This window comes from Cryptomeria japonica, chromosome 5, assembly GCF_030272615.1.
Source record: "Cryptomeria japonica chromosome 5, Sugi_1.0, whole genome shotgun sequence".
Taxonomy (NCBI): Eukaryota; Viridiplantae; Streptophyta; class Pinopsida; order Cupressales; family Cupressaceae; genus Cryptomeria; species Cryptomeria japonica.
Genome location: NC_081409.1, coordinates 609,355,201 through 609,381,974, shown reverse-complemented (window position 1 = coordinate 609,381,974; position 26,774 = coordinate 609,355,201). Strand labels below are relative to the sequence as shown.

The window sequence follows — 26,774 nt, the reverse complement described above, 5'->3', positions numbered from 1 at the left end:
AATAAATCACTTAAGTCACTTTTAATTAAATTAATTAAATATAAAGTCACCTTTTTTTATTTTATTTTATTTAATGACTTAATAAGAAATTAATTTAATCAATTTCTCCTTATTTCTCCACTTAGCCTTCGGAGAATGTAAAGGCTAAGAACTCCACTGAGATGCTAAAAAGGTGGGGACATTACATGAGTGATGAAGTTTGGAATGTCATCCTGATCTTCAAATGTCCTGAAATTTGGCTATTTGGAATGTCATCCTGATCTTGAAATTTGATTGTCTGGAAAATTGAAGAATCCTCCAAAAACTAGATTTTGCATTATAACTCCTGGAGGTCCGAAACCACTCTCAAACATCCTGACAGTATATATGGAATATAACTTAAAGTATAAGAATACTTAAATGTTATATTCCATATATGAATCTTGACGGAGAGACCAAATGTCAAATTTCGCTCCTGACCCTTCCAAAGGGTCCAGAGCGAATTCCTCTATAGGACATTCTACTTTGATCCAAACTTAGAACTAACTCATTCCCAGACATTATTGAGGGCAAAACACTTATTTGGAGTGAAGAAATATGAAAATGAAGTCAGGATTTGAGCATAAGGAGGAATTTCGCTCCTGACCCTTCCAAAGGTTCCAGAGCGAAATTCATATAAAACCCTATTTTTCACAAAATCTTGAGCCATGTGTCAACTTAAAGAGTAAATCTGCATGGTCATGATGGAAGGAAGCCTAACAAAGTGTGTCCAAGGCATGAAAAGGAGAAAGGAAGTAAGAAATTAGCTCAAAGTGAGCATTTCGCTCCTGACCCTTCCAAAGGGTCTTGAGCGAAATCCTCATTTGACCATCAATTTTGGCCTAAGGCATTGAAAATGAAGATTTTTGAGCCAAGTGGATGGCAAGTGGACTTGAATATGGCAAGAGGAGGGTGAGTTTGATCAATTTTGAAGATGGATTGGATGAAAGAGGTGAGAAATCAATCAAGAATGTGAATTTCGCTCCTGACCCTTCCGAAGGGTCCAGAGCAAAATTCTTAGAAGACACCTTTTTCTTCCTTGTTTGCACTGAAAGTCTTGTTCTTTGGGCATGGTGGGGATAGGTTGATATGTTCTTGCCTTAGGAAGTGATTGAAAGTGTTGAAAAGTGAGGATCTTGTCCAAGATTGTGAATTTTGCTCCTGACCCTTCCAAAGGGTCCTAAGCCAAATTCTTCATAAGCCTCATTTGCTTCCTTGTTTAGACTACCAACCTTGTTCCTTGGGCATATCTGGAAGGGAAATGACATGTCTTTTCCTTTTGAAGTGATAGAATGTGAAGAAGTGAAGGATTTTGGCCTAAAACTAGAATTTCGCTCCTGACCCTTCCAAAGGGTCCAGAGCAAAATTCCTAAAATCTATCTTTTCCTCTGAATTTTGTGTCTAGCCAAGTGTGGATCAAGATTGAAGAGGTCCTTAGGCATGGTTTTGAGTTGCTTATGATCACCAAACGTGAAGGAATTGAGCTAAAACTAGAATTTCACTCCTGACCCTTCCAAAGGGTCCAGAGCGAAATTCTTGAAGGACACCTATTTTCCCTTGGAGATGGTCAAATCCTTGGTTTTTATGGCATAGATAGGTGTGTAGTAACGTGTCCTTTCCTTTTGAGGTGGTTTGGAGTTGAAAGAATGAAGAAATGTGCTCAAAACTAGAATTTCGCTCCTGACCCTTCCAAAGGGTCCAGAGCGAAATTCCCAAAATCCCTCTTTTCCTTCCATTTTTTGTGTCAAGCTAATTGTGGATCAAGGTAGATTGAGCTTGGAAGGACCCCTAGGCATACCTTTGAATTGATTGTAGCCACCAGTGATCAAGATTTTGAGCTTAAACTAGGATTTCGCTCCTGACCCTTCCAAAGGGTCCAAAGCGAAATCCTAAATAGGTCCTGTCCCTGGCCATGATTTTTATTGAAATTCTCCTTTCTGGCCATTTTGACGGTCAAGCAAGTGTTGCATGCATGGGAGAAGGATCCGAATAGAGAGTCAAGGCAGATCAAAGTGAGAAGAATGGAGCTAAGTAAGAGAAATCAACCTAAAAGGAGAATTTCGCTCCTGACCCTTCCAAAGGGTTCAGAGTGAAATTCTTCAAACCACCTATTTTCTCCTTGTGTGAAGCCAAAACATTGATTCCAATGGCATGGTTGAAGGTGGAGTGAGGTATTCTTGCCTTGTAAGGTGAATTGAAGTGAAGGAAGTAAAGAAATAAGTCTAAAACTTGAATTTCGCTCCTGACCCTTCCAAAGTGTCCAGAGCGAAATTCTCATTTTCACCTAATTTGCTCATGATGAAGGTCAAGGTATGGATTCCTAAGCTTAGGTAGAAAGAAGACTAGAGTATGCTTGCCTTGGGAGGCATTTTGGAGTGGAGAAATGATAGAACTTGAGCCTAATCAGGAATTTTGCTCCTGACCCTTCCAAAGGGTCCAGAGCGAAATCCTTAAAAACTCCATTTTGCTCCAATTTTGCATCAAACTTGGTGTTGGTTGAGATTAAGGGGATCCTTAGACATGCATTTGAAAAATTGTGGTCACAAAATGTGAAGATTTTGTCTTAGTATGCAAATTTCGCTCTTGATCCTTCCAGAGGGTCTAAAGCGAAATTTTCTATAGGTCCTGTCCTTGGCCTAGGTCCAAAGCGAAATCCTTTTTTTTGGTCTTTTTGGAGGTCAAATCAATGATGTCCTCAGGAGAAAGCGATTCAAAGGTCAGGAGAAGTTCAAGGCAAAGAGATGATGAAATTTGAGCTAAATTGCAAATTTCGCTCCTGGCAGCGAAATCCTGTTTTTTGGTCTTTTTGGAGGTCAAATCAATGATGTCTTCAGGAGAAAGTGATTCAAAGGTCAAGAGAAGTTCAAGGCAAAGAGATGATGAAATTTGAGCTAAATTGCAAATTTCGCTCCTGACCCTTCCAAAGGGTCCAGAGTGAAATTCTAATAGGGCCTGTCCCTGGAGAGGATATTGAGCAAACTTCACTCTAATGCCTTCTTGTTGATGATTTAAGATAGAGAATGCTATGTTGAATGAATTTATTATGTGTTAATCACCTTTTGGTTTGTTTTGCAGATGGAAGAAGATCAGGACAAGGACGACCTATTCCAGTCCATCATCATCAAGGACATTCCAAAGGCATAAAGGTGGACTCAAGGTGTTTTGAAGCCTTGGAAAACTACATGTGTCCAAGGAGTTGCCAGCTATCTCCGAAACCTTCACTTCGCCACACAAAGGAACAACAAGATGACAAAGAAAGGCTTTGCAAGCACTTCAAAACAATATGAATTATCAGAGAAGAAGGAAAGACTTGACAGTAAGGAGGCCTCATCAAGCACATGGGAGTCAAGGAGGTATATCATTCATCACATCAAGGACAAAGGAGGATCAACCAAGACACAGGCGTCAGACAAGGTGGCATCCCAGTCACAGCTCCTCCAGTCGGATTGGTCCACCTCAGCATGTTCAGATTCAATGTACCTCATTTATCGGGGATGACACAAACTTCGAGGCACCTACCCCTGTTTCCTATTGGTTCTAAAATATTGAATGTAATTTTCTCATTGGCTAGGGAAGTTTGTTATAACAAACCCTAATTAGGGTTTCTATCTTGTAATCCTAGCCATTGATTCTAAGTCAATCAGAGCCGTCTGTTTATAAAGGGTTCTCTATATAAAGCCCTGACTCCTCATTTGTAAAGGTTAATGGTTAATAGTTAGAGAATAGAAAATAGTTAGAGAGATAGTCAATAATTAGTAGCTTAATAGTAGATAGCATTTTAGAGTAGAGTAGAAAGAGAAGGCAAAGATTGTTGCCAAGACATTGTTGCAAAAGACATGTAAACTTCATTGAAGGAATGGTGAATTCTATGTGTTGATTCTACAATTTGCATGGTCTCTATACTTCTCAAATTTAATTTCATGTTATTAGATGAATGGAAGAAATTTGTATGATCAACTGTGAAATTCGTATATCCATACTACTAGCGGTTTGTTGATTGCAGACTTGCCTTGCGTAGTCAATTGGAATCATTCAGCTTAAGCTTAACTTCAATTATCGCTTCTTCATTGATATGCATCAACCTGACGGTGTCTATGCTTGTAGCGGTGATCTGAACATCATAAAGTCATCCTTAGAAGATTGCACTAACCTTGTGGAGATGATCCTAGCATGTCAAAGAAAGACTTAGTTAGAGTTTCATCAAAGGTCATCCATTGCTCCTACATTCTTAGTGTTAGAATTAGATCCCTCTCCAACCCTTATCCTTTTTTCCTTTTTAAAAAATCAAGAACCAATAAAATCTCACGTTCCAGTGATATCCAAAGCAAATCAGACGCTCAGGCAGTCGAATCCCCTTGTGATTCCAGCAAAATCACATCATACCGCAAGAAGCTTATCTACAAGTAGAGACCCTACATATCAGAACCTTGGAGTTGCTCCGATTGATCCTTCGGCGAGATCTTCAGCAGTCGGGAAACTTTGTTCAAGAGAGGATAAGGTACCTTTAGGTATTTTATTCTGTGTTCGCATGTGCATGAAAAACACATCAACAATGCCCCCATCTAAACAAACATTATAGTCATTTCTCAAAGCATCTTCATAAAGCATCAAGTGAAGGATAGACAATAAGATTGATTGTTGGGATCGTTTATCATAATAATATGGACCAAGCATGACACCATTGACAAATCCGTACATACAACCAAATACTCAAGTATGCCCAAGGACTGCTCATCCTTTCATATGATCAGGGTCTTGAGTTAAGCTGACTAAGTTGACTAAGTCATAACATAAATCGATATTCCCCAAAGGCAAATAATTGTATCAGACTATAAAGATAATCAATTTTGTTGACAGTTTTCCATAATTGCTGATCAAGGAGAATTGAAGACTGCATCGGACAATTCCATATATCGTCGTTACCTTAGGAGCAGTTGATTACATTAGGCAAGCATAAACTGCTATCATCATCATATCGAATATAATGTAACAAGCACTTAAATGTCGAATTGAGTAATCCACGAAATTGATGTTGACATCGAGCAAACAAATAGCTTGTTAAGGTAGACCAATTATTATCGTTGTTGTAATATCCTTGTTATTGTCTTAGAAAAGAAAGACTAAATAATATTAGTAAACTAAGTGATAATGAGGGAATAATTATTCATGAACCAAAGGGTGTGATTTTTGCTTGAAATAATGAGTTGCAACCCAAACTCACATCCTTTCATGGCATACTATAGGGAGATTGATGATCATTTTTGAGGCATCACTGAAAATTTCTATTTCTTATTTTCATCCATATTTGGATCGCTCTTGTTGAGTAGAAGCCTTTTAAAGGCAATTGGTTGCATATATATTAAAAGATATAGTCAAGAACAACACCAAGAGACATTGCCATTATAATCAGTTGATTAGACAAGCGATCACTGAGATGTGGGAGGTCTTATTAGATGAAACCACAACATCATTGCATACTTCTAAACTACTATCAGGATCAGCAATTATAGTCCCATGATATCATCGCTATAAGTGATAAGGAGAATATCTATAGCATAATTTACACTGCTAAATCTAAGACAGCAGGGATAACTCCATAGCATCATGGTGACCAAGTTATCACAATTGTTGTTCGGAGTATAGCATCCCATATCAAAGATCCTCTTTGCATAGTTCACATAGTTATATTGGAGACAGCAAGAGATACTTGATCACATCAAAAATATATATATTGCTTGCACTCTTCAAGTTAGAGTATATCGATTATCATTATTACATAAGTGGTATCATCAATATAAGTCTTGTAAGGTATCAAGATGCTATATTTTGTGTTATAAGTAAAGTATTAGATTCAAAAGAAGTTTGTTGCAACTGAATGATAATTGAATAGTCCCATTATCTTAAGAATTTACCTAAGGGGACATTACGCCCCTTGCCTGCAAAACTCATCGGAATATTTTTTGGCCGACTGGAATATTTTGTTCGCTAAAAGTAGTGAAATCGCTAAAATTAACGAACTTCCAAGTTTGTTAAAAAATGCCAAAAAAGTTACTAAAAAAGGTTGTCTGAGATGACGCCAACAAAGGTACATCTTGTAGTAGAAAGGTACAAAGTCCTACAAAATTGATTTGACCCCCCCCCAAAAAAAGCAAACCACCTTTTTGGATATTTTTTTTTAACAAAATAGTAATGAACTTCTGCCAAATTTTTTTTGTAAAACTTGCGATGGATATACTTTTTTGCTTATGTGGAAATTAATGGCCACTGTGGGTACAGGGTCCATAAGGCCATATGAATTTGTATGATATAGTACAGATTCCTATGCCCCAATTTTTATTTGCCTCAAATTCACTTGATCTTTGATTTTGACGAATTGACAGTTGTTTTTTGGGTTCTTGGATCTCTTGAGCTTGATAGTGATCTTCGTTTTGGACCGAAGTGCCCAAATTTTTCAGCTACCCAAAGATTTTTCCTCGATTTTCATACCCCTAGCCAAATTGTCCCAAAACTTCTACTGCTCAAATTTTGATGAAATGACAGTCGATCCTAAGGTTTTGGGACATTGCAAATGTGATGGCAACTTGCGTTTGAGACCAATGTGCACAAAAAAATCACTCAAGCTTGGATCCGTCAAACATGTGGATAGGAACTTTAACAAATTATAAGCTTTGATACCATGTAGAAGTTGATACAACAATTGGAGCCAAGATTCATTTGCAAGCAAAATACCAATCACATAAAATAGATGAAGCAAAGATAATATTCTCTATAACAACTTGGGAATTCTGTATTATTTCACACACAATTGGTTCAATAACAATGAATGAATGACTTGCTTTTATAGAAAGCAAGAGATGCCCTAATCCTAAAATTAGAACTAAAGAAAAATAACAAAGAGCTAAATTAAGCTCGCTTGAATAAAACCTAGAAAAGAAAACTTTAGATGAAAAGGCACCTAAGTTTAGCTAAAATGAAAAAGTAATTAAAGGACCTAATTAACAAATAATTAGATAAGGTGTCCTAATTACTCCAACATTTATCAGGCATTAGATGCACTAGCGCAATCACAACAACATTACTCGTAAGCATGAACCAGAGGCATCGTTTATATCGAACACTGCTAGGTTTCTCTCAGTTTATGCCTCTTTATTTAGGTTTACTAACAATATGAAAGACAAATACTTTCATTGAAATTATCATGCAACACTAAAGCTTTACTGTAAATAATAGAAGATTCGAAAAGAAAATGATGATATCAATTATTTCAATAACAATGTACATTCTCATACAAAAGGGATTATTCTAATCAATTTTCATTTTACCGAAAGATAAACTATAAATGCTATAAAGAAATGAAATTCATTAATCACTAATTTATACATAATTAAAACAAGAAAAAGTAAATGACATACTAACTAATACTAATCTTGCATATTGGTAATTTTATCTACTATAGTCACTAAGGAAAGATTGAAATTTTAATAGAAAACAATAACATCTCAAAATAAAATAAATGACTACAAATTACGTTTAAAAACCTTCATAAAATGAATATAAATATTTAAGAATTAAATTTAAATTATACACTTAAGATGAGACATATAAGAAACTTATTTATTCATTTTGCAATTTTGAGTATCAAGATATGACTTTTAGGTTATCATGCAACCATTATTATGAAAGGTAAAAAGGGTGATCATAATTAAGTAAGTTTCCAATTAATCTATCAATTATAGTCTAGTACATTAATTTCTTAACCAATAACTTATGTCAATCATTAATAAATTCCTAATCATTCATTTCAACATTACTAACTAGCTACTTCTACTTTGATTAAATCTTCTTTTCACACTTTGAATGATGATTTGAGGAGGCAATAGAAGATGATTCAATTTCTTGTATAATGTGAATTTAAAATCATTTAAATAGTGTCCCTATTTTTGCACATAAGTCTAGAGACATCAATCTTAATTTAACTTTATTTAGATGTATAAGGTATCACATTGAATCATCAAATCCAAACATAATGTTTAGGTGTTTAAGAGATAAGTTTGTATGGTCTTTTCTAAAATATAATGTTTGAGATTTGATATAATTTCCTATTTTCCTTCCTAAGGTTATATAGATGATTGTATATGCACAAGGGTTTAGTAGGAATTAATTTAAGGCTCACTAGGACTTAGAATTCAACCTTCTATTGGTTCAAATAGGCATACTACACTCAATACCATTCGTAGTTTTAGGAAGAACAATGAGTAATTAAGAGGAGCATAACTATGCTAGTGGTAAGAGACTCTCTTGAAGGACTAAGATGTTAGTTAAACCTCTTTTCTCTATTTGTGAAGATAAGGCATATCATGAAATTTGTATTGAACAATCTTAAAGGAGAGAAAGACAGTTGGCTACAATTTCAATCAAACCTAGGATTTTGGTCTAATGACTTAAAGGAAAAATTTTCAATTGCAAATTGATCCTAAGATGCAAGAGGATTAAATCATTGTAACTTGTGAGAGAGTATAAGAAGTAATTTCGAGTCGCAAAACAAATCCTACAATGGAAATTAGGAGGATTTTTACCCATTGGATCTCCTACAGCAAGGGTTTTCATCCTTGAATGCTATATCTTTGAAAATGGAGTTGAAAATAGTGACAATGGGTAATTTTTTTAGGTGCCTTGTGGGCGCTCAAGTTGAATTTTCTTTACCCTCCAAGTGTTTAAAACCATTTCTTTTGATATAATATTACATAGGCCTTATAATGTCTCATTTAGATAGCCACTTTTTTTAAATTAATAATAATATTTAAGTTTCCCTTATGACATAAAGTAACTGGACCCAACTTAAAATATTCTTATAAAATTATTTTGTTTATTTTATCGCTTAGCCTATGAGAGATAAGGAATAGGCCACAGATCCTCAATTATAATATTTGGATTCTAATAAAGAAACATGATAAACAATTGCATGATTTTTGAAACGTTGTATAATAATATTTTAGTAGTTATATATGTTATTTCATTGTGATGCTTATATGCTATTTATGAAGATATGTTTATGTTCTTATATATTCAAGGATAACGATATTTTTTAATAATAGTGTTTATACATGATTTATAGACATTCTTTAATTTTGGATCTATATATTTATTTGAAATTTAATATATTGTTTAGTAAAAAATCATTACAACTCTCTCATGGTTATTATTTTTTTGTTGCAGTTTAGCTGCCAAGAGGGTGTTAATCCTATGCTGGTATGGTCTTTTGCAATATATCATAACAAATCTATACAATATCATCATATTTTTTTTAATCAATACTATAAATATTTATAAAGAAATTATGCAATTATTTCCTTGAGGCGTGACTATTTTGTGTTACATCTACTAGTGTAAAAGTGAAAGATTAAAGGAGTTGGTATTTAATGTTTTTTTAATAATCAATTACAAGTCAAATTTAACTATATCTTGCATTGTGAATTAAAGATAACAAAACTAATCTTTGATCATTGACCCATTATATAGACATGTCAAAGTGAAAGTAAAGGAATTAGTGTAATAGTTTTCTAAAATAGTAAAATTAACTGTTGATCATTGGTCTAATATGCATATAGAAAGTGATACATGAAACATACTAATGACAAGTGATAAATGAAACATTAATGACAAGTGATAAATGAAACATTCTAACGAGATTAAGAAAAATCTATAATTATATTTTGAAGTAAACTTATAACATAGGGAATCCTTTTCAATAAATAATCATGGTATGAGATGATAGTTTTGTTAAGGACTACATTGAAAGAGTATATAATGTTCTAGAGTCACTAAAGTGATCTATGGGTCATAGAAATAAATTCATACCAATCACCTAGGCTTAGTCAACACAAATTATTTGATCTTGGTTTATTATATGTGTTCATTTTTTCCGAAGGCAAGGCTGTTTAGCTTTTTAAATGTCTTAAATCATCTTTTGTATGTTTTGTAAGAATTTAGAAAACACACACAAATTTATAAAGAATCAAAGTGAACGATGAATTTATCTTGTGTTTAACAATTTTTATTGCACATTATTTGGAAGTTAGAAAATATTTTGCCTGTTGTGCTTTTTTCACATGGAATATCTAATGTTTTTCCTTTTTAATATGTCGTTTATATTAGAAAGGGTTAGATGCATGTCAAAAATGATACTTATATTTGTAGTATTTTCCAAACGTAAACCTATGATAGACCAAGAGGAATGCAACAACCAAGTTCTATGTTGAAAGATCCTTATAAGAATACTAAGGAATAGTTCATTATGGCATTACTTAAACTTTCCGATACAAATCTCTATGAAGATAGGTATGTACTCACTACATTCTATAAAACTGTCATTGAACAATCAACTCTTCAATGGTACTTATCTGGTGTCTCCATAATCTTATCATATCAGAAAAGGAAATACGTAAGCCTCTAAGGGCTTTTAACTAAGGGTAGATATCTATTTGACACCTAATAGTTTTAAGGTTTTAACCATTGCTGAAACTTCAAGTGGGGTTTTCTTTGTTTCTTCAAAGCCTTCACTACCATTTACAAATATTATATATCTGATAAAGAGGGCTATTATTTCAGTACAAACTATCATAGAACTCTTCCCTTCCAATTATCTAACTATTATTTCAATACCGAGTATAAGGAACACTTCCCTTGCAACATCATATATTTAATTCAGAAAAATTAATTAATTTATTTTCAAAATATACAAGTTAATGAATTTTAATGAATTCAATATGTTGCTCAAGGTAGAAACCCATTTTTATGGACAATCTCCTTATGGGAAGTTATAGAAGGAAGATTAATATAAGCAATATTTTGCCTTAATTTTCCCCTACAAGGGTTTCCATGTGAATTGTGTTGTTTTTGTGTTGCTCATCATTTGTTTTTACATATGTGCAAATTTTGATTAAATCTTGAATTGATTAGATTAAGTTTTAAAAGTAGAAGAATATTGTTATACGGATTCAACCTCCCCTCCTCTTAGTATAAGCGTGTGCTCATCATCAACCACATATGACAATAACTTAGTCTTTGGAAGATTGATGGGTAGTTCTTGGATTGTAACATCTTTTTCCATCATGAGCTCTCTGTTGTGCTTTGCACACACTCCTCGTCGCCGACAGGGTCCCCCTTTTGATTTTCGTCTCGCCCCCGCTAGGGCCCCCGATGTGGGAAATTTTGATTTTGTTCGCAGAGGAGATGCGGCAGTTAGGAATGTGGGGAGATGATCCTGCAGGAGAGTAAGCCCTCCCGCTTCCTTGGTCCTGAGGAGTTCGCATCAAAAGTTGAGCGTGATCCTGTTCGTGAAGGGAAAGATGAATTAGGAACCGTGTGAAGCAATCGCAATTGTTGTCGAATTGACAAACCTCATTAGCAAGATTGAGGGTCTGACATCATGATTTGCCTTTGGACAAAATGGCAAGGTTTCATAATTTAATATTCAAAATTCTCACAAAGGAGACTAATTTTGGCACAAGTCTGAATTTCGGCTAAGCAGGCCGAATTGCAAAAAGGAGATGTAAATTCGAAAATCGCCTAAGTACCCCGACTTACAAAAAAGGCGCATAAGTTTGAAAAAATCGGCTAAGAAGGCGAAAATGTCAATTATTCATAAGTTTTGCAAACAGGCCTTTTAGGCCGAAAATCACTTAAATTTGCAAAAAGGGCATTCAACCCGAAAATCGTGATAAGTCTCCTTTTTGGCATTATAACTTAAAACTTTGCAAAATGGCCTTTTAGGCCGAAATATCATAAGTCCCCTTTTGTCGAAATTCACTTCAAAACATTGCATAATGGCCTCTTGTGCCGAAAACCCGAAATCGTGTGAAAAGGCGTTTTAATAAACTTTGAAAAAGGCCTTTTAGGCCGAAAATACTGAAATCGCGTGAGTGAGAAAAATGGCGTTTTAATAGAGTTTGCAAAAAAGGCCTTTTAGGCCGAAATCGTGAATGATAAAGAGAGGCGTTATTTCATAAACTTTGCAAAATGGCCTTAAAGGCCGAAAACTTGAAATCGAAAATGCGAGAAGGCATTCAACTATAAAATTTGCAAAAGGGCACGTGAAAATGCAAGAGAGGGTGTTTTAATTTAAAATTGCAAAAAGGCCTCTTGGGCTGAAAACGTAAAAATGCAAGAGAGGCGTTATTCTTAAAAGTTTGCAAATTAACCTTTCAAGCCGAAATCGCCAAAGTCATGCGAGTTCTCCAGAAAACCCTCTTTATGCCCAAGATTTGCAGTAGGGGCATTTATGCCGAAAAGAGGGAAGGCATTCGCGCAGAGAAGGAGAAATCCCCAGTTTGCAAAGCTCGCGGTGCGTTCATTCTTGCAATTTGATTAAACAAGCCGAAGTTGGAAGAATCGTCAAAATCGCAGAAGCCGTGTTATTTCTGACCTAAATTCCAACAAGACATCCAAACCCGAATCCTCGAGGCTGCCGAAATAGCATTCAAGCCGAAGTAAAGAGGATCAAGGTCACGCAAATCCTTCATTGACCCAGAAATAGGTTAGGTTTGGCAGTTCACAAATTTTGTGAGGAGTTTAAGTCCAAAAGAAACTCTCAAATTCCTCTGTTTATGCCGAAAACCCTCTTTGTGCCGAAACAAATTCTTCTCTTGTGTCGAAAACGAAAGGGGAGAGGTCTTCAAAAAATGCGGTGCATATTCTTCCATTTACCTTGGGATCAAAAGATCAAAGTCGTGTCCGAAATTCAAAGCAGCCGATCAAACTATTCATTGCACTTCTAGGTAAATTCGAATTTTCCCCTTTGAATGTTTGAATTGTTTCATTTTGTTAGTGACCGTGTTTCTTTTTACCTAGGGTGAAAATGTAAATCAAACCAAGTGTATTTTGAAGGTTCACCCTTGTAAAGCGTTAGTGACCCGCCAAATTAACCATTCAGCCAAACTTAAAACTTAGGCAAAATTTAGAAATCCTGGTCCAAATTTATAAAACGCATAGCATCATCTTTTTGGTAATTTGCGTGCAAAATCATTTTCAAACAATCAGCTTTCTATTATTAGAACATTCAAATGCTGAACCGCAAGCCAGAACGTTCATAAGTTTCCGCCATTATCGATCAGGAGTAACATTTTGAAACCCGTTCCAAGTAGCAATAGTTAAACAAAACCAACCTGACTTTCAGCTTCAAATTGTATCTAGTTTCCAGATGACCAGGCTTTATTTATTGAAATGTCATGTTTTAGCAATATGTTCAAATTTCGATTTCCTCGTTGCTCGTCAATTTTAACGCTAACATCGTCCTCTGTTTTGGCTAACCCATTTTCGTTGCTTTATCTCGTCTCGTAATCCATGTCCGATTGTGCAGGATAGATGCCTAAATTGGCGGCTGAGTCCTCAAAGGCACTTGGCGCAATTGGAACGTCCCGGATTTCCAAAGCTGACATTCCCCGCAAGGTCGAAAAAATGAAGTACCAGTACCAAGGGGGAGGAGTTAGGGAGTCGAAGGTCCAGAGTGTGTGGGAGAACATAGGAGACACAGGCCTGGGCCATATTGATATCCAGGATTTTAGGAACAGAGTGTACTCTCCAAATGCCTATGGCAAGCCCAAATGGATGATGGAGAGTGATATTGCTCAGGCAGCTGGTTTCCCTCTGGCTGTGCAAAATTATGAATTAGTGGTTGAGGCTGCTAAACATTATCAGCCATAAACCAGATTAGTGGTGCTAGAGGGGATGGTACTAGCTGACTTCACGCTTGAAGCCCTTGGGGAAGCATTTGATATCCCATTTCCAATAATCCCATTGCCACGACTATTGATGAGGCTCAGGTTGTTTATGACATCAATCCTGCTAAGTGCAAAACATTGATAAATGAAGAATGGTTTAAAGAGAGAAGACCCCCAAGCATTAGAATCAGTAAAAAGACCCCCAGAAGCGATTTTCACGACGAGTATGGTGATATGGCTACCTTACTCAGTCGGGTCATGGGACTTCCTCAATCCAATCTTTTTGAGGAATGGATGTTCTACTTCACTTGTAAATGTTATTGCAATTTCCAATTTAATGAACAAGTTATATGCTAGATAGTGTATTTTCGATTTTTGTATTATTACTATGACAATAAGAATATTGTCTTTCTTTTCTGCAGGTCTGAAGGATGAACATGTATCGATTTCAATGTCATTCCTTTTCTTTTGAATGATGTATATATAGCAAGGCAATCACGATCAAGTGGCACCTTGATCGGACATGTCTTATAGACATGTCCGACCAAGATGTCACTTGGTCGTGACTGTCTACCGATTCACTTTGGTGTTTATGATAACTAATCGGTGCCATTTGTATATGTTAACAGATTGATATAAACATACCCGATAATGAATTGGTGTTAAAGCAGATTATAATGGATCGATATAAACAATAACAATAACTAATAGCATTATATGCTATTGGGTTAATACCCCGATAGTATATTAATGCCGATTAATAAATGAATCGACATTAATATGCTATCGAGTTACTAGCCCGATAGCATTTAGATCGACGCTTAACTATGTTAAGCAGGTCGTCGATCTAATCCATCTTTATCCAATATCAATATCATAATCAAGATCAAAGTTACAGTCTAATAAACATATTCAGTTTGGAAAGCATAAATCAGATAATCTAATAGCATAGATGAGTAAACCAAAACAGAATAGAGGAGATTAACGAGTTAGGAAAATCTTATCTTGCAGAAGCTACTAATGCATTAACACTCCCTCTTAGCTTTGGAAGATAGATAAAGTAACTTGCATCACCTTTCTTTTTCCATAATGTCAGTCTCCAAGAATATATATCATCTATACATATGATATGAAGTAGCATCAAGATATAGTATACAAATATAAAGTATCACTCTAAGCATGTGACATAGAGTATCACCTAACCATGTGATATAAAAGATTCATCATTTCATTATGACAAGATATCACCTAAACACGTGATATCAGTATTGCCTAAACACACAATACTAAGGATAAACATATGAGGATGGTTAGATTCTCATCTTATCCAGGTTGTGATATGTGCACAAACATTTCATACAAATATTTTATCACAACACCATCATGGCACATCCATGACATACCAGAGATCCAACATGATAACTGGTTTAGAGAATCATAAGATCGTCACCTTATGATGTCTACGTACAAGTGTTCATAATCTGAGAGATCGTCACCTCTTAGATATGAACACAGGGGGTGAAACCCAGAATGTCGCAACATGACAAAAGAAGTTTACACATTAAACATCTTATTTACAAAGCAGATTACCTTTCTATCATACCTAAACCTTTTCTGAAGTGATCAACCTTCACTCTGGAAAGTGGTTTGGTCAGAATATCTGTAGTCTGATCTCTTGTGCTAACATATTCCAATTTGATCACATTTTTGTCTACCATGTCTCACACATAATGGTATGGAATCTCAATATGCTTGGATCTGTCATGAAATACTGGATTTATAGAAAGCTTTATGCAGCTCTGGTTGTCACAATGGATGACAGTGGGTTTCATAGGTTCACCAAATAGTCCCACAAGCAACTTCCTAAACCATACTGCTTCTTGAGAAGCCATGGAAGCTGCAATGTACTCGGCCTCGGTGGAACTCTGAGCTACAGAAGACTGTTTTCTGCTGATCCAAGATATCATGGCTGATCCTAAACTGAAGCAACACCCTGAAGTGCTTTTTCCTGTCAGTCACACTCCCAGCCCAATCTGAGTCTGTAAATCGGTGTAGGTCTAGATTGACTTTCTCATATTTGAGACCAAGGTTTAGAGTACCTTGTAAGTATCTCATAATGTGTTTCACTGCAATCAAGTGAATTTCCTTGGGCTCACACATAAACTGACTTAAGGCATTGACAGCATAACATATATCTGGCCTTGTATTCACCAAATACATCAGGGACCCAATCATCTGTCTGTAGAGTGTAGGATTAGTGGATTGTGACTCTGCTAGTGCTTCCCTAAGTTTATGTAAATTTGTTTCCATGGGAGATGTCATAGGTTTGTAGTTATGCATTCCGAATCTCTTCAAAATGTCCAAGGTATACTTTCCTTGGTTTAGTATAATATTGTCAGAATTCTGCCATACTTCCAATCCTAGGAAGTAATGAAGGAGTCCTAAGTCCTTCATATCAAATTCTTTGGATAGATCATTCTTGCATTGATCTATAAGATGATCATTTCCTGTGATTAATAAGCCATCAACATATAAAATCAACATTAGCATATCATCTTTATTTCTTTTGTAGTAGAGATTAGGATCTGCATCATTTTTATAAAAGCCTAGTCCTAAGAGATAGGTGTCAATTCTTTCATACCAGGCCCTGGGGGCCTGTTTAAGCCCATAGAGAGCTTTCTTGAGTCTGCACACATGAGACTCTACATCATAAATTTCAAACCCTTCAGGTTGCTCTAGGTAGACTTCTTCTGAGATCTCACCATTTAGAAATGTTGTTTTAACATCCATTTGGTGTACCTTCCATCCTTTTGTTGCTGCAATGGCTAATACAGCTGGCTAATACAGCTCTCACTGATGTATACCTGACAATGGGTGCAAAGGTTTCTTCATAGTCTATTCCCTCCCTTTGTGAGAATCCTCTGGCTACAAATCTGGCCTTGTGTTTCTCAATACTGCTGTCTGCAACATGTTTGATTTTGAATAACCATTTAGATGAAACCACAAATTTCTTGGTTGGCCTAGGAACAATCTCCCAAACATCATTTTTCATAATGGATTGATACTCTTCAAACATGGCATCCTTCCATACTTGATGTTTAAGTGCATCTGATACATTGTTTGGTTCAGTTTTAGAGAGATCATTCATAAGAGCAACATAGCTAGTGAATTTATTAGGTCTTTTGCTTTCTCTGAAGGTTCCTGAAGGAGCAGCAAACTTCCGAGCTTCTGCTATAGTCTTCGTGGCCCATAGAGGTCTTTTCTTGAGGTTTTCTCTAGGTCTGTTTGAAGTTTCGCCTATGGTTTCCTCAAGATTCTCCCTCTGAAACTCAGGAGTGGGGTCTTCTTCTATGTTAGGAGTGGGGATATAGATTTCAGGCTCTATTGTACTTAGGGCTCTTTTGAAGGCTAAGTCTTCTTCAAAGATTACATCCCTACTAAGTTCAATATTTCTTTGACCATGTATATATATTCTATAGGCTTTGGATGTTTCGCTATATCCTACAAGTATTCCCCTTTTTCCAGAAGGTTCTAGTTTGAGTCTTTTCTTTTTAGGTACATGTATATAGACAGGACACCCAAATATCCTAAGGTGGCTCATATCTGGCTTTAGTTTGTTAAATACTTCCTCAGGAGTTTTATCTTCAAGATGTGAGTGAGGACATCTGTTTTGGATATACACAACAGTGTTAGTTGCTTCTGCCCAAAGATTGATATTTAGATTCTGATCAAGAATCATGGCTTTGGCAGGTTCTACAATTGTCCTATTTTTCTTCTCAGCTACCCCATTTTGTTGAGGATTATAAGGTATTGTTAGCTCCCTCTTAATCCCTGAGTTTTTACAAAAATCTCTAAATAATTCTGATGTGTATTCCCCCCCATTATCAGTCCTTAGGGTTTTGATTTTATTACCTGAGTAGTTCTTTGTCAGTGATTTAAACTCTTTAAACCTACTAAGGATCTCTTCTGATTCTTTACACCTCAGAAAGTAGATCCAAGTTTTCCTAGAGTAGTCATCAACAAATATTACATAATAAAAACATCCTCCTAGAGAGGGAGCAGACATAGGTCCACATACATCAGAATGAACTAACTCTAATACTTTGCTCGTTTTCCTAGTACTATTATGGAAGGCACCCTTGATATTTTTACCTAGGGCACATCCCTTGCATGCCTCTGAATGATATTGCTGCAACTTAGGTAAACCTGTGACAAGGTTTCCCATAGATGACAAAGCTCTATAATTCAGGTGGCCTAGTCTTCTATGCTAGACCTCATTTGCATTTGTTGCTTCGTGAATCAGGGCTAGGTTGGGCTCTGTGCACAACTCATACAAATAGCCTCGTCTTTGATCAATGACTTTAGCTTTCTTGATGGAAGAATTTTTCGGCCAAGCCAACACCTTGTTCTCCTTGAAGGTTACTCTGTATCCGTTATCTTCTAGGGCTGATATGGAGACTAGATTTCTCTTGATGCCGGGGACATACAGTACTCCTTCGAGTTGCAATGATATGCCTGTCTTCAGTTTGATGGTGCAGGAACCAATTCCTCTAACTGGATGTGAGGAATCATCTCCGATGGTTACTTCTTCTTCATTATCCTCTGTCATGGAGTCTAGCACTTCTCCAAACCCTGTAATGTGTCTGGATGAACCGCTGTCGATCACCCAGGAGTTAGACTTATTTGATGCATGGCTTGTAAGTGCTGAGTAGAGGACATAGTTCTGGGAGTTATCTTCTCTTTTAGATTTTCCTGCTTTGGCAAATGTGGCTTGTTTGGCTCTCTCTGGACATTTTGCAACAAAGTGCTCGAACTTATCGCACCTATAGCATTGAATATGTGATAGGTCTCTCTTTGAAGTGTTCTTGCCTTGATGACCCTTCCTCTTCCTAAATTGCTTCTTCTTGGTTGTCTTATTTGTGTTAGTATTTAGGACTTGAAGGTCTTCATCTATGTTCCTTTGTTTTATTCCCATCTTGTTTAATCTTGATTCTTCTTGGAGACAATCGTCCCTTAATCTTTCAAACTTAGGATATTTGGACCTTGCACTGATGCCTTGGACGAATGTACTCCATCCACTAGGCAACCCATCTAGAGCAATGAGTGTTAACTCTTTGCTTTGGATCTCGCAATCCAGAGTTGCTAGTTCATCTCTTAGAGTTGATATCCGCATAAAGTAGGCGTTGATTGTCTCCCCCTTGTTCATGGTGATATGATTTATTTCTCGTTATAATGCCAGAGTTTGACTTGCATTCGATATCTCAAATGTGCTTTCAAGTGCTTTGAACATTTTATAGGCTGTCTGATGTTTTCTTATGATGGGCATTATGTTGTTTCTCACCCCATCAACTATTATTTTGATGGCTTTTTCATTTCCTTCAATCCATGCGGTTTTGTCAGGTTCATTTTCAGGTTGATCATTTTTAGTTTGAACAAATGAATCCACTTTGTTCTCCTTTAAGATCATCTGGATTCTAAACTTCCAGGCTGAAAAATCATCGCCACCTCCGAGTCCGTCTTCGAATCTGATAGCACTGGCCATTGGAGAAATGTGATGTAGTATATAACCTTGTTCTTAAATTATTCACAAAATTGAATAGCCTCAAGTTCAATCAACTTGGCTCTGATACCATGTAAATGTTATTGCAATTTCCAATTTAATGAACAAGTTATGTGCTAGATAGTGTATTTTCGATTTTTGTATTATTACTATGACAATAATAATATCCTTTTTCTTTTCTGCAGGTCTGAAGGATGAACATGTATCGATTTCAATGTCATTCCTTTTCTTTTGAATGATGTATATATAGCAAGGCAGTCACGTTCAAGTGGCACCTTGATCGGACATGTCTTTTAGACATGTCCGACCAAGATGTCACTTGGTTGTGACTGTCTACCGATTCACTTTGGTGTTTATGATAACTAATCGGTGCCATTTGTATATGTTAACAGATCGATATAAACATACCCGATAATGAATCGGTGTTAAAGGAGATTATAATGGATCGATATAAACAATAACAATAACTAATAGCATTATATGCTATTGGGTTAATGCCCTGATAGCATATTAATGTCGATTCATTTTAGTATATTAATGCCGATTCATAAATGAACTGACATTAATATGCTATCGGGTTACTAGCCTGATAGCATTTAGATCGATGCTTAACTATGTTAAGCAGGTCGTCGATCTAATCCATCTTTATCCAATATCAATATCATAATAAAGATCAAAGTTACAGTCTGATAAACATATTCAGTTTGGAAAGCATAAATCAGATAATCTAATAGCATAGATGAGTAAACCAAAATAGAATAGAGGAGATTAACGAGTTAGGAAAATCTTATCTTGCAGAAGCTACTAATGCATTAACATCATTGAGCAGGTCTTCGCTGGGAAGTCTAAGTTCGACTGGGCTCAAATCATCAGCGACAATATCCATACACAGCTGGTTGAACTTGAAGAAAAAAGGTACTTTGCCATGACTTCCTACTTGGGCTACATGTTTGCCCGACACCAGCCGCAAACGGGGTTAATTAAGAAAGGTGAGATTGGGAATGGGCCGAATTAGGTGAAGGTGTACGACTGCTACCCTCAACTACATTATTATGACATTGCCCAAAGAGAAAAGAATAACATCACATATGCAATTGGTCAGTATGAGCGTGTTAATGATGCCTTTACAATGCGCCTGGTTAGATTAATGCAAGGAGAATTGCCTATAAGGCTCTTAGAGCAGGTTATCACTCTGATCTGGAAATACGGTGCATGGTTCATCCAGTTCCCCAGGTTCACCTACATCAAAATAGCAGGCTTTGAGGGAACACCATTCCGGCTTCCGTGCTATCCATTAGACAGAACAATCCTCATGGAGTTAGCAAGATAGGCAAACCCAACAAGTAGCCTGCTTATAGATAAAAAGCAATCCGGGTTCACCTTCCCCATGATTTTGGGTACTCTTGATGCGCACTTGAAAAATTCGGTACAAGCTGAAGAGTCATTTGCTGAATTGGCATCCTATTGCTTACAGGAACATTTCCCTAGGAAATGCTTTGATCACGATAATTTGGCAAAAAGGGCCTATGACAAGCATTACAGGGCCAAGGCGTCGATAGAGGACTATTGGAGCAACTGTTTTGATGACTTTGAGGTCCGTCGGTGTGAATATTCTAGGTTGAGTGTTCAACAAATGTGGCTTTATGAGTATCGCCATGTCCCAGATCAGGTGAGGGACTATGGAAATTGCTTGCAAGTCCCAGAATTTGAAGCAGTCAAGGACCTCTTGCCAGGCATTGATTGGACTCGGGACCCAATCACAGATTTTGAGGCAGTTATGGAAGCTCCAAGAAGGTACACTGATAACTGGTTATCCCAACAAATTGAGAGACTGACCCATGAAGGGACCCAATTCACATACAATCTAATGGGTAGTCTCAATTCCCAGTCTTCAGAGGACGAAGGAACCTCAAGCGCGCCAAAGGAAGAGGTCGAGAAACCTGAAAAGAAGAGAAAGAAAGCAAGGGCCAATAGAGGAACTCAAACATCAAAAAGAACAAGGAGAGAAAAGATCCCATTCAGGAGGCCAGAGGTTACTTCATCATCCAGGGACCCCAGTTCAGAGGATGGTGTGGTTGAACTTGATTACATACCCGCTCCACCTTCACAGAGTGATCCTGCTGCATTCGAGACAAATAATCCTCAAACACAAAATGAGCAAGAAGCAGAGGTAGGGATCGTTGGCTTGGATGAACCTGGAAATCAGGTTGAGGAGGGGGAGATTGCACCTGATCAAGGGACTGGTAAGCATGAGCTCACACATGAGAGCAGGCATGAGTTGCAACTGAATAGTGGCAACAACGATGACACCACTATTTAGGGAGAACAGAAGGGGGATGAGACTCAAGAACCCAACAGAAATGAAGAGCAACCATTACAAGAGGATACCCAGCAGTTGTTCAGTGAGGTAGGAGAGAACTCAGCCATGAGTAAGGGATTGGATATTGCACCCATTCCTCCTATGCCCGATCAATCACAGATAGGCAGTGACTCAACTGAGGCCTCCAAAGAGCAGAGTGGGAATCTAGCAATTACATCTGGACAGACCATCCCTCAGGACTGGCTAATTGCTTGTGCGCAGCAGAAAGCAGTTGTCAAACAACCAATTAACCTGGAGGATATCTTCTCTCGAATAGGAGAAATAAAATCCAAAGGCAAGAAAAAGCCGAAGACTTACTTCAGTATCACTAAAGATGAGCAAAGGAACCGCACGATTCATATTGCCACCCCACCTGCAGACAAACCTGTAGATCAAATTGCTTTGGCTGATTACAACGTCATGACCATCCCGATAGGGCAGGCCAGCAAAGAGCAGGAGAGGGAAGAATTCAGAGATTCCGTGCAAAATATGCCTAGACAACTCGACGAAATGACCTCGGAGAGAGATATGTACCAAGCTCGTGCTGAGCAAGCCGAGGGGTACATTGATCACTTGTTGAAACCATTCCAACATGCCTGTGTATCTGTTGTGACGTTTTCACACATCGCCCCATTGCAAATGGGGACCCATGTTTTTTGCTTGTTTTGCTCGTTTTCGCTTTTTTTTTTTTTTTTAGGGTTTTGTTAGTTTGTCAGTCGTCTGGATTTAGGGTCAAGCCTTAGGGTTCTAATTATCGTCTTTTCGGACCAAAATCCAGTCGGTTTTGAGAGCTTTTTGAATTTCCTTTTCTAGAATGCAAATTTTGAATGCAATGAATTTGCCAGAATGGTCTAATTTTCAATTGGAATGTTGATGCAGAGCTTAAATTTGTCTAAGTGTTGAAGATGAAATGTGAATTTTTGTCCAATTGAATATTTTTGACCAAATTTTGACTTTTTTGAATTTTGATCCTAGGCATTTCAAATGATTTGTTTTCGCCTTGTGAAGTGATAAAATGTGTAAAATCATGATATTTTGGCCTGTAGGAGCAAAATCGCTCCTGTCCCTCAGTGAAGGACAGGAGCTCAATCTCAAATATCTCATCATTCTTGCAGAGTCCAGACAAATTTTACGTTTGAAGTGATGGAGAACGGCGAGATCTTTCCATTGAATATAAATTGAAGATTTTCATGAGCACAGAAATGCCTCCAGGAGGAAAATCGCTCCTGTCCCTCAGTGAAGGACCGGAGCTACAATTCAAATTTCGTCTTGTCCTTGCAAGATTTTGAAAGTTTAATGATTTGAGGACGTCCGAAGGAAGATACTTTGCCAAATGAATATAATTTGAGGTGCAAAAACGAAGGAGAATGACCTATATTGACCAAATCGCTCCTGTCCCTCTCCAAGGGACCAGGGCGAGGTACCTTGTAGCTCTCGTCCCCCTCCCAGGGACCAGAGCGATTTCCTTCATTATGCAAAATCCAGACAAAGGTCAAGGCAAGTTTACGTTCAAAAACAAGGAAAAACATGAGATAAATGCGTTGAATATAAATTGAAGATTTTTGGGACGTCCATAACAGTGCTAATTGCCTAAATCGCTCCTGTCCCTCAGTGAAGGACCGGAGCTACAAATCCAATTTTGCTTTGTCCTTGCAAGATTTTAACGTCTTGACGATGTGAAAAGGTCCAAAGAGGTACATTTTATCAAATGAATATAACTTGAAGTGCTGTCGGGGAAATCACATGGATAACCAAGTCCGGCTTGAGTGAGGTCCTGATCCTGAAATTTGGCTAAGTCTGGAATGTCCTGACCCTGAAATTTGACTAAGTCTGGAAACTGAAAAAACCTCCAAAAACTAGATTTTGCAATATAACTCCTGGAGGTCTGAAACCACTCTCAAACATCCTGAAAGTATATATGGAATATAACTTAAAGTATAAGAAAGAAGAAACATAGAAGGAAATGTCACTTATACTTAAATGTTATATTCCATTAAAATTGTCCTGATCGAGAGTGCGAAAAGTCAAATTTCGCTCGTGTCCTTCTCCAAGGGTCCAGAGCGAAATGCGCTCGTGTCCCTCTCCAAGGGACCAAGGCGAATCGCTCGTGTCCCTCACCAAGGGTCCAGAGCGAAAATGCTTAGTTGAGCCATTCCTGACCTTGTTTGGACGAATCGAGACATCAAAGGCATGGTGAAGGACGAAATGAGCATGATAGAACATCCAGACTTGATCAAAAACAATGAAATGATGAAGTTTTGCCTAGAGGGTCAAATTCGCTCCTGTCCCTCACTGAAGGACCAGAGCGAAGTTCTTCATAAGGTACGATCTGGGCAAAGATCAAGCAAATTTTATGTTCGAAGGCAAGAAAGGAGGTCAATCGAACCCGTTGAAGACAAATTGAAGATTATCAAACGTCAACAAAGGACCAAAATGCTTAAGTTCGCTCCTGTCCCTCAGGAAGGGACCAGAGCGATTTTTGTTGTAGATGATTTTCTCGCCAAATTTCAACCGATCTCAAGGCATGAATGAATGAAAGGAGGCATTGCGAATCCGTTGAATATAATTTTCGAAGGTGATGAAGTAAAATGAGGCCCACAAGAGCAAAATCGCTCCTGTCCCTCAGTCAGGGACCAAGGCGATGAGGTACGTATCTTCCCACTTTTTCATTTTTGGGCGCTAAACAAATATTTTTGAATTTATTTTAAATGCTAAAAATCGATAATCTTTGAAAATTCAATTAAAATGGCATTTAAAATTTGCGCAAAACATTAATTAATTATTTTTGCCTTGTAAAAAAAAAAAAAATCGAATTTATTAATTAATAAACAAGGAAATTTAATTAATTAATTATTGTTTGCAATAAAAATGGAGCGCTTGAGTTTATTTTATGAAGGTCGGCCTTTGTTATTTATTAAAAATCATTTATAATTGCTTTATTATTACCAAGTCGGCCTTAAGGTAAGTATGAGGTGAGCGCTATAAAGGGAGGGTGAAAATCTTCATTTTCACATCATCATTTTCATCTCTTACATGCGATTTGAGGAAGACAAAGGAGAAATGCGATTTGGAGTATGCAAAGGAAGGCGCCAAGATCATTCAAGGGGAAGAGCGAATTTCAAAGGGAGAAGTGCTAAGTTGTGTTCAAGGAGGTGCGAATTTATATCCAAAGGAAGGCGTTAGTACTATCCAAGGAAGTGCGAACTTGTCCAAGGCATTGGAGATCACGTCAATGACATATCAAAGATGGCGAAATTGCTAACTTGAAGAAAAGATCACGTCCAAGGCTTGAAGGGTGGCGAAGTTGATAAGAGGAACGTTCTTTTGAAGATCACATCAAGACTATCGAATTTCAAATTTTGCCTAGGCGAATTCCTTTATTTTGCATTTTAGAGTTAAGCTCTCAAGTAAGGTATGGCAAGATCTCTTGTTTTAATTTTGAATTTTGATTGTCATTGCCTTAATTTTGGAATTTTGTTTTGCCTTAGCTCAGTTGTTTTTAGGAAATGATTAATAAAGGACTTATCATTAAGTTTCCTAAAATTTGCTCTCTAATTTATGTTATGTATTGCAAAATCATGGTACTAATTTTGAAATGTTGTGTAGGCATCAAATGGAGGTCTCTTCAAGGAAAATCAAGCCGGATCAAGGACGGTCTTCGCCAGGACGATCAAGCCAAGACATGGGCGACCTCTTTCAATCCAGCGTTCCAAGGCGAGGTACATCGTCATCCTGCACATCAAGGACAAAAGGAGTTAGAACAAGAGTTAATTAAAGATAGCCTCTCAACGACATCAAATTGAATATCTAGCAAGCTTCAAGTGTCAGATGAGGTGGCGTCCTAGTCATCATTTCTCCAATCAGTGAAGTCCATCTCAGCATGTCCAGATTCAATGTACTTAACTCATGGAAGGTGGCACAAACTCCGATGTACCTACCCCGGCTATCCATTGGTCGATTTTTCTAAAAGGGACATGTGTCCAAGCAATACAATTTTATCATTGGTCAAGCATTAAATGTTATGTAATGGTTGTAACAAACCCTAATTAGGGTTTTCATTGTAAAATCTTGGCCATTGATCTTGAATTGATCTAAGCCATCAAATTGTATTGTGGGCACTATATAAGCCCAGGCATTTCATTTTGTAAAGGGGGATTTTTTTTAGATGATTAGAGAGAGTTGTAAATAGTTGAAAGTAGTTAGAGAGTAGAATAGGAGGACAAGGCAAGAAATTGTTGCCATTGATTGTAAACAAACTCCATTTTCATTGAAGTAATGGTGAAATATGTCGTTTTTCTTGCAATTTGCATGGTTTCTTGTTGAGTCTTCAATCTTAGATGGTAGATAATTAGATGAATGGAGGAAATGTGATTGATTGATGGTGGAATTCGTACATCCATACTACTAGCAGTTTGTTGATTGCAGACTTGCCTTGCGTAGTCAACTGGAATCATTCAGCCTAAGCTCAATTTCAATTTGTTGCCTCTTCATTGATATGCATCAACTTGGATGGTATCTATGCCTGCGGTGATAACTTGAACATCATAAAGCTCCCCTTAGAAGATTGCACTAGTCTTGTGTAGATGTTCCATTGATGTCAAAACAAGACCTAGTTAGAGTTTCATCAAAAGGTCAAGTCATTGCTCCTACATTCTTAGTATTAGGATTAGATCCTCTCTTCGCCCTTATCCTTTTTCTATTTTTTTTAATCTAAGTTAGTAAGAGCCTGTGTCCAGCAAAGCAGATCGGAAGTTCAATGTAAGTCCCCTTGTGATTCCAGCAAATCACATCATACCACTGGAGCTTGTCCACACGTGGAGACCCCACTAAAAGAACCTTGGAGTCTACCTAACTGATCCTTTACGCGAATCTTCAGCAGTTAGAGACTATTTTCTCAAGAGAGGATAAGATGCCTTTAGGTATTTTATTCTGTGTATGATTGTGTACAAAATACACGTCAACAGAATTGGCGCTAGAAGGAGGGCTTGTACTATCATGCCTCGATCATTATCAAGCTGTTCATAGATAATCACATTCGCAAGGAGTTGTGTAGAGCTTTTGTCCCTCCTCCCGCGTCAACAGAATTGGCGCTAGAAGGAGGGCTTGTACGTGAACTCCA

The 26,774-nt window shown here is 37.2% G+C and overlaps 1 protein-coding gene across 6 annotated transcripts in view; it reads left to right on the top strand.

Annotated features, from left to right (window-relative positions):
• LOC131065140 (protein HAPLESS 2) overlaps positions 1-26,774 on the top strand; it is a 296,194-nt gene that overhangs the window by 192,019 nt on the left and 77,401 nt on the right. For all 6 annotated transcript variants that reach the window (XR_009111380.2, XR_009111379.2, XM_057999571.2 and 3 more), the window contains one exon: positions 9,235-9,267. Coding sequence is in view for 4 of the 6 variants with exons in the window: in XM_057999571.2 (XP_057855554.2) it covers positions 9,235-9,267 (33 nt within the window). In the remaining 2 variants the exon portion in view is untranslated. The remainder of the gene's footprint in view (positions 1-9,234; positions 9,268-26,774) is intronic.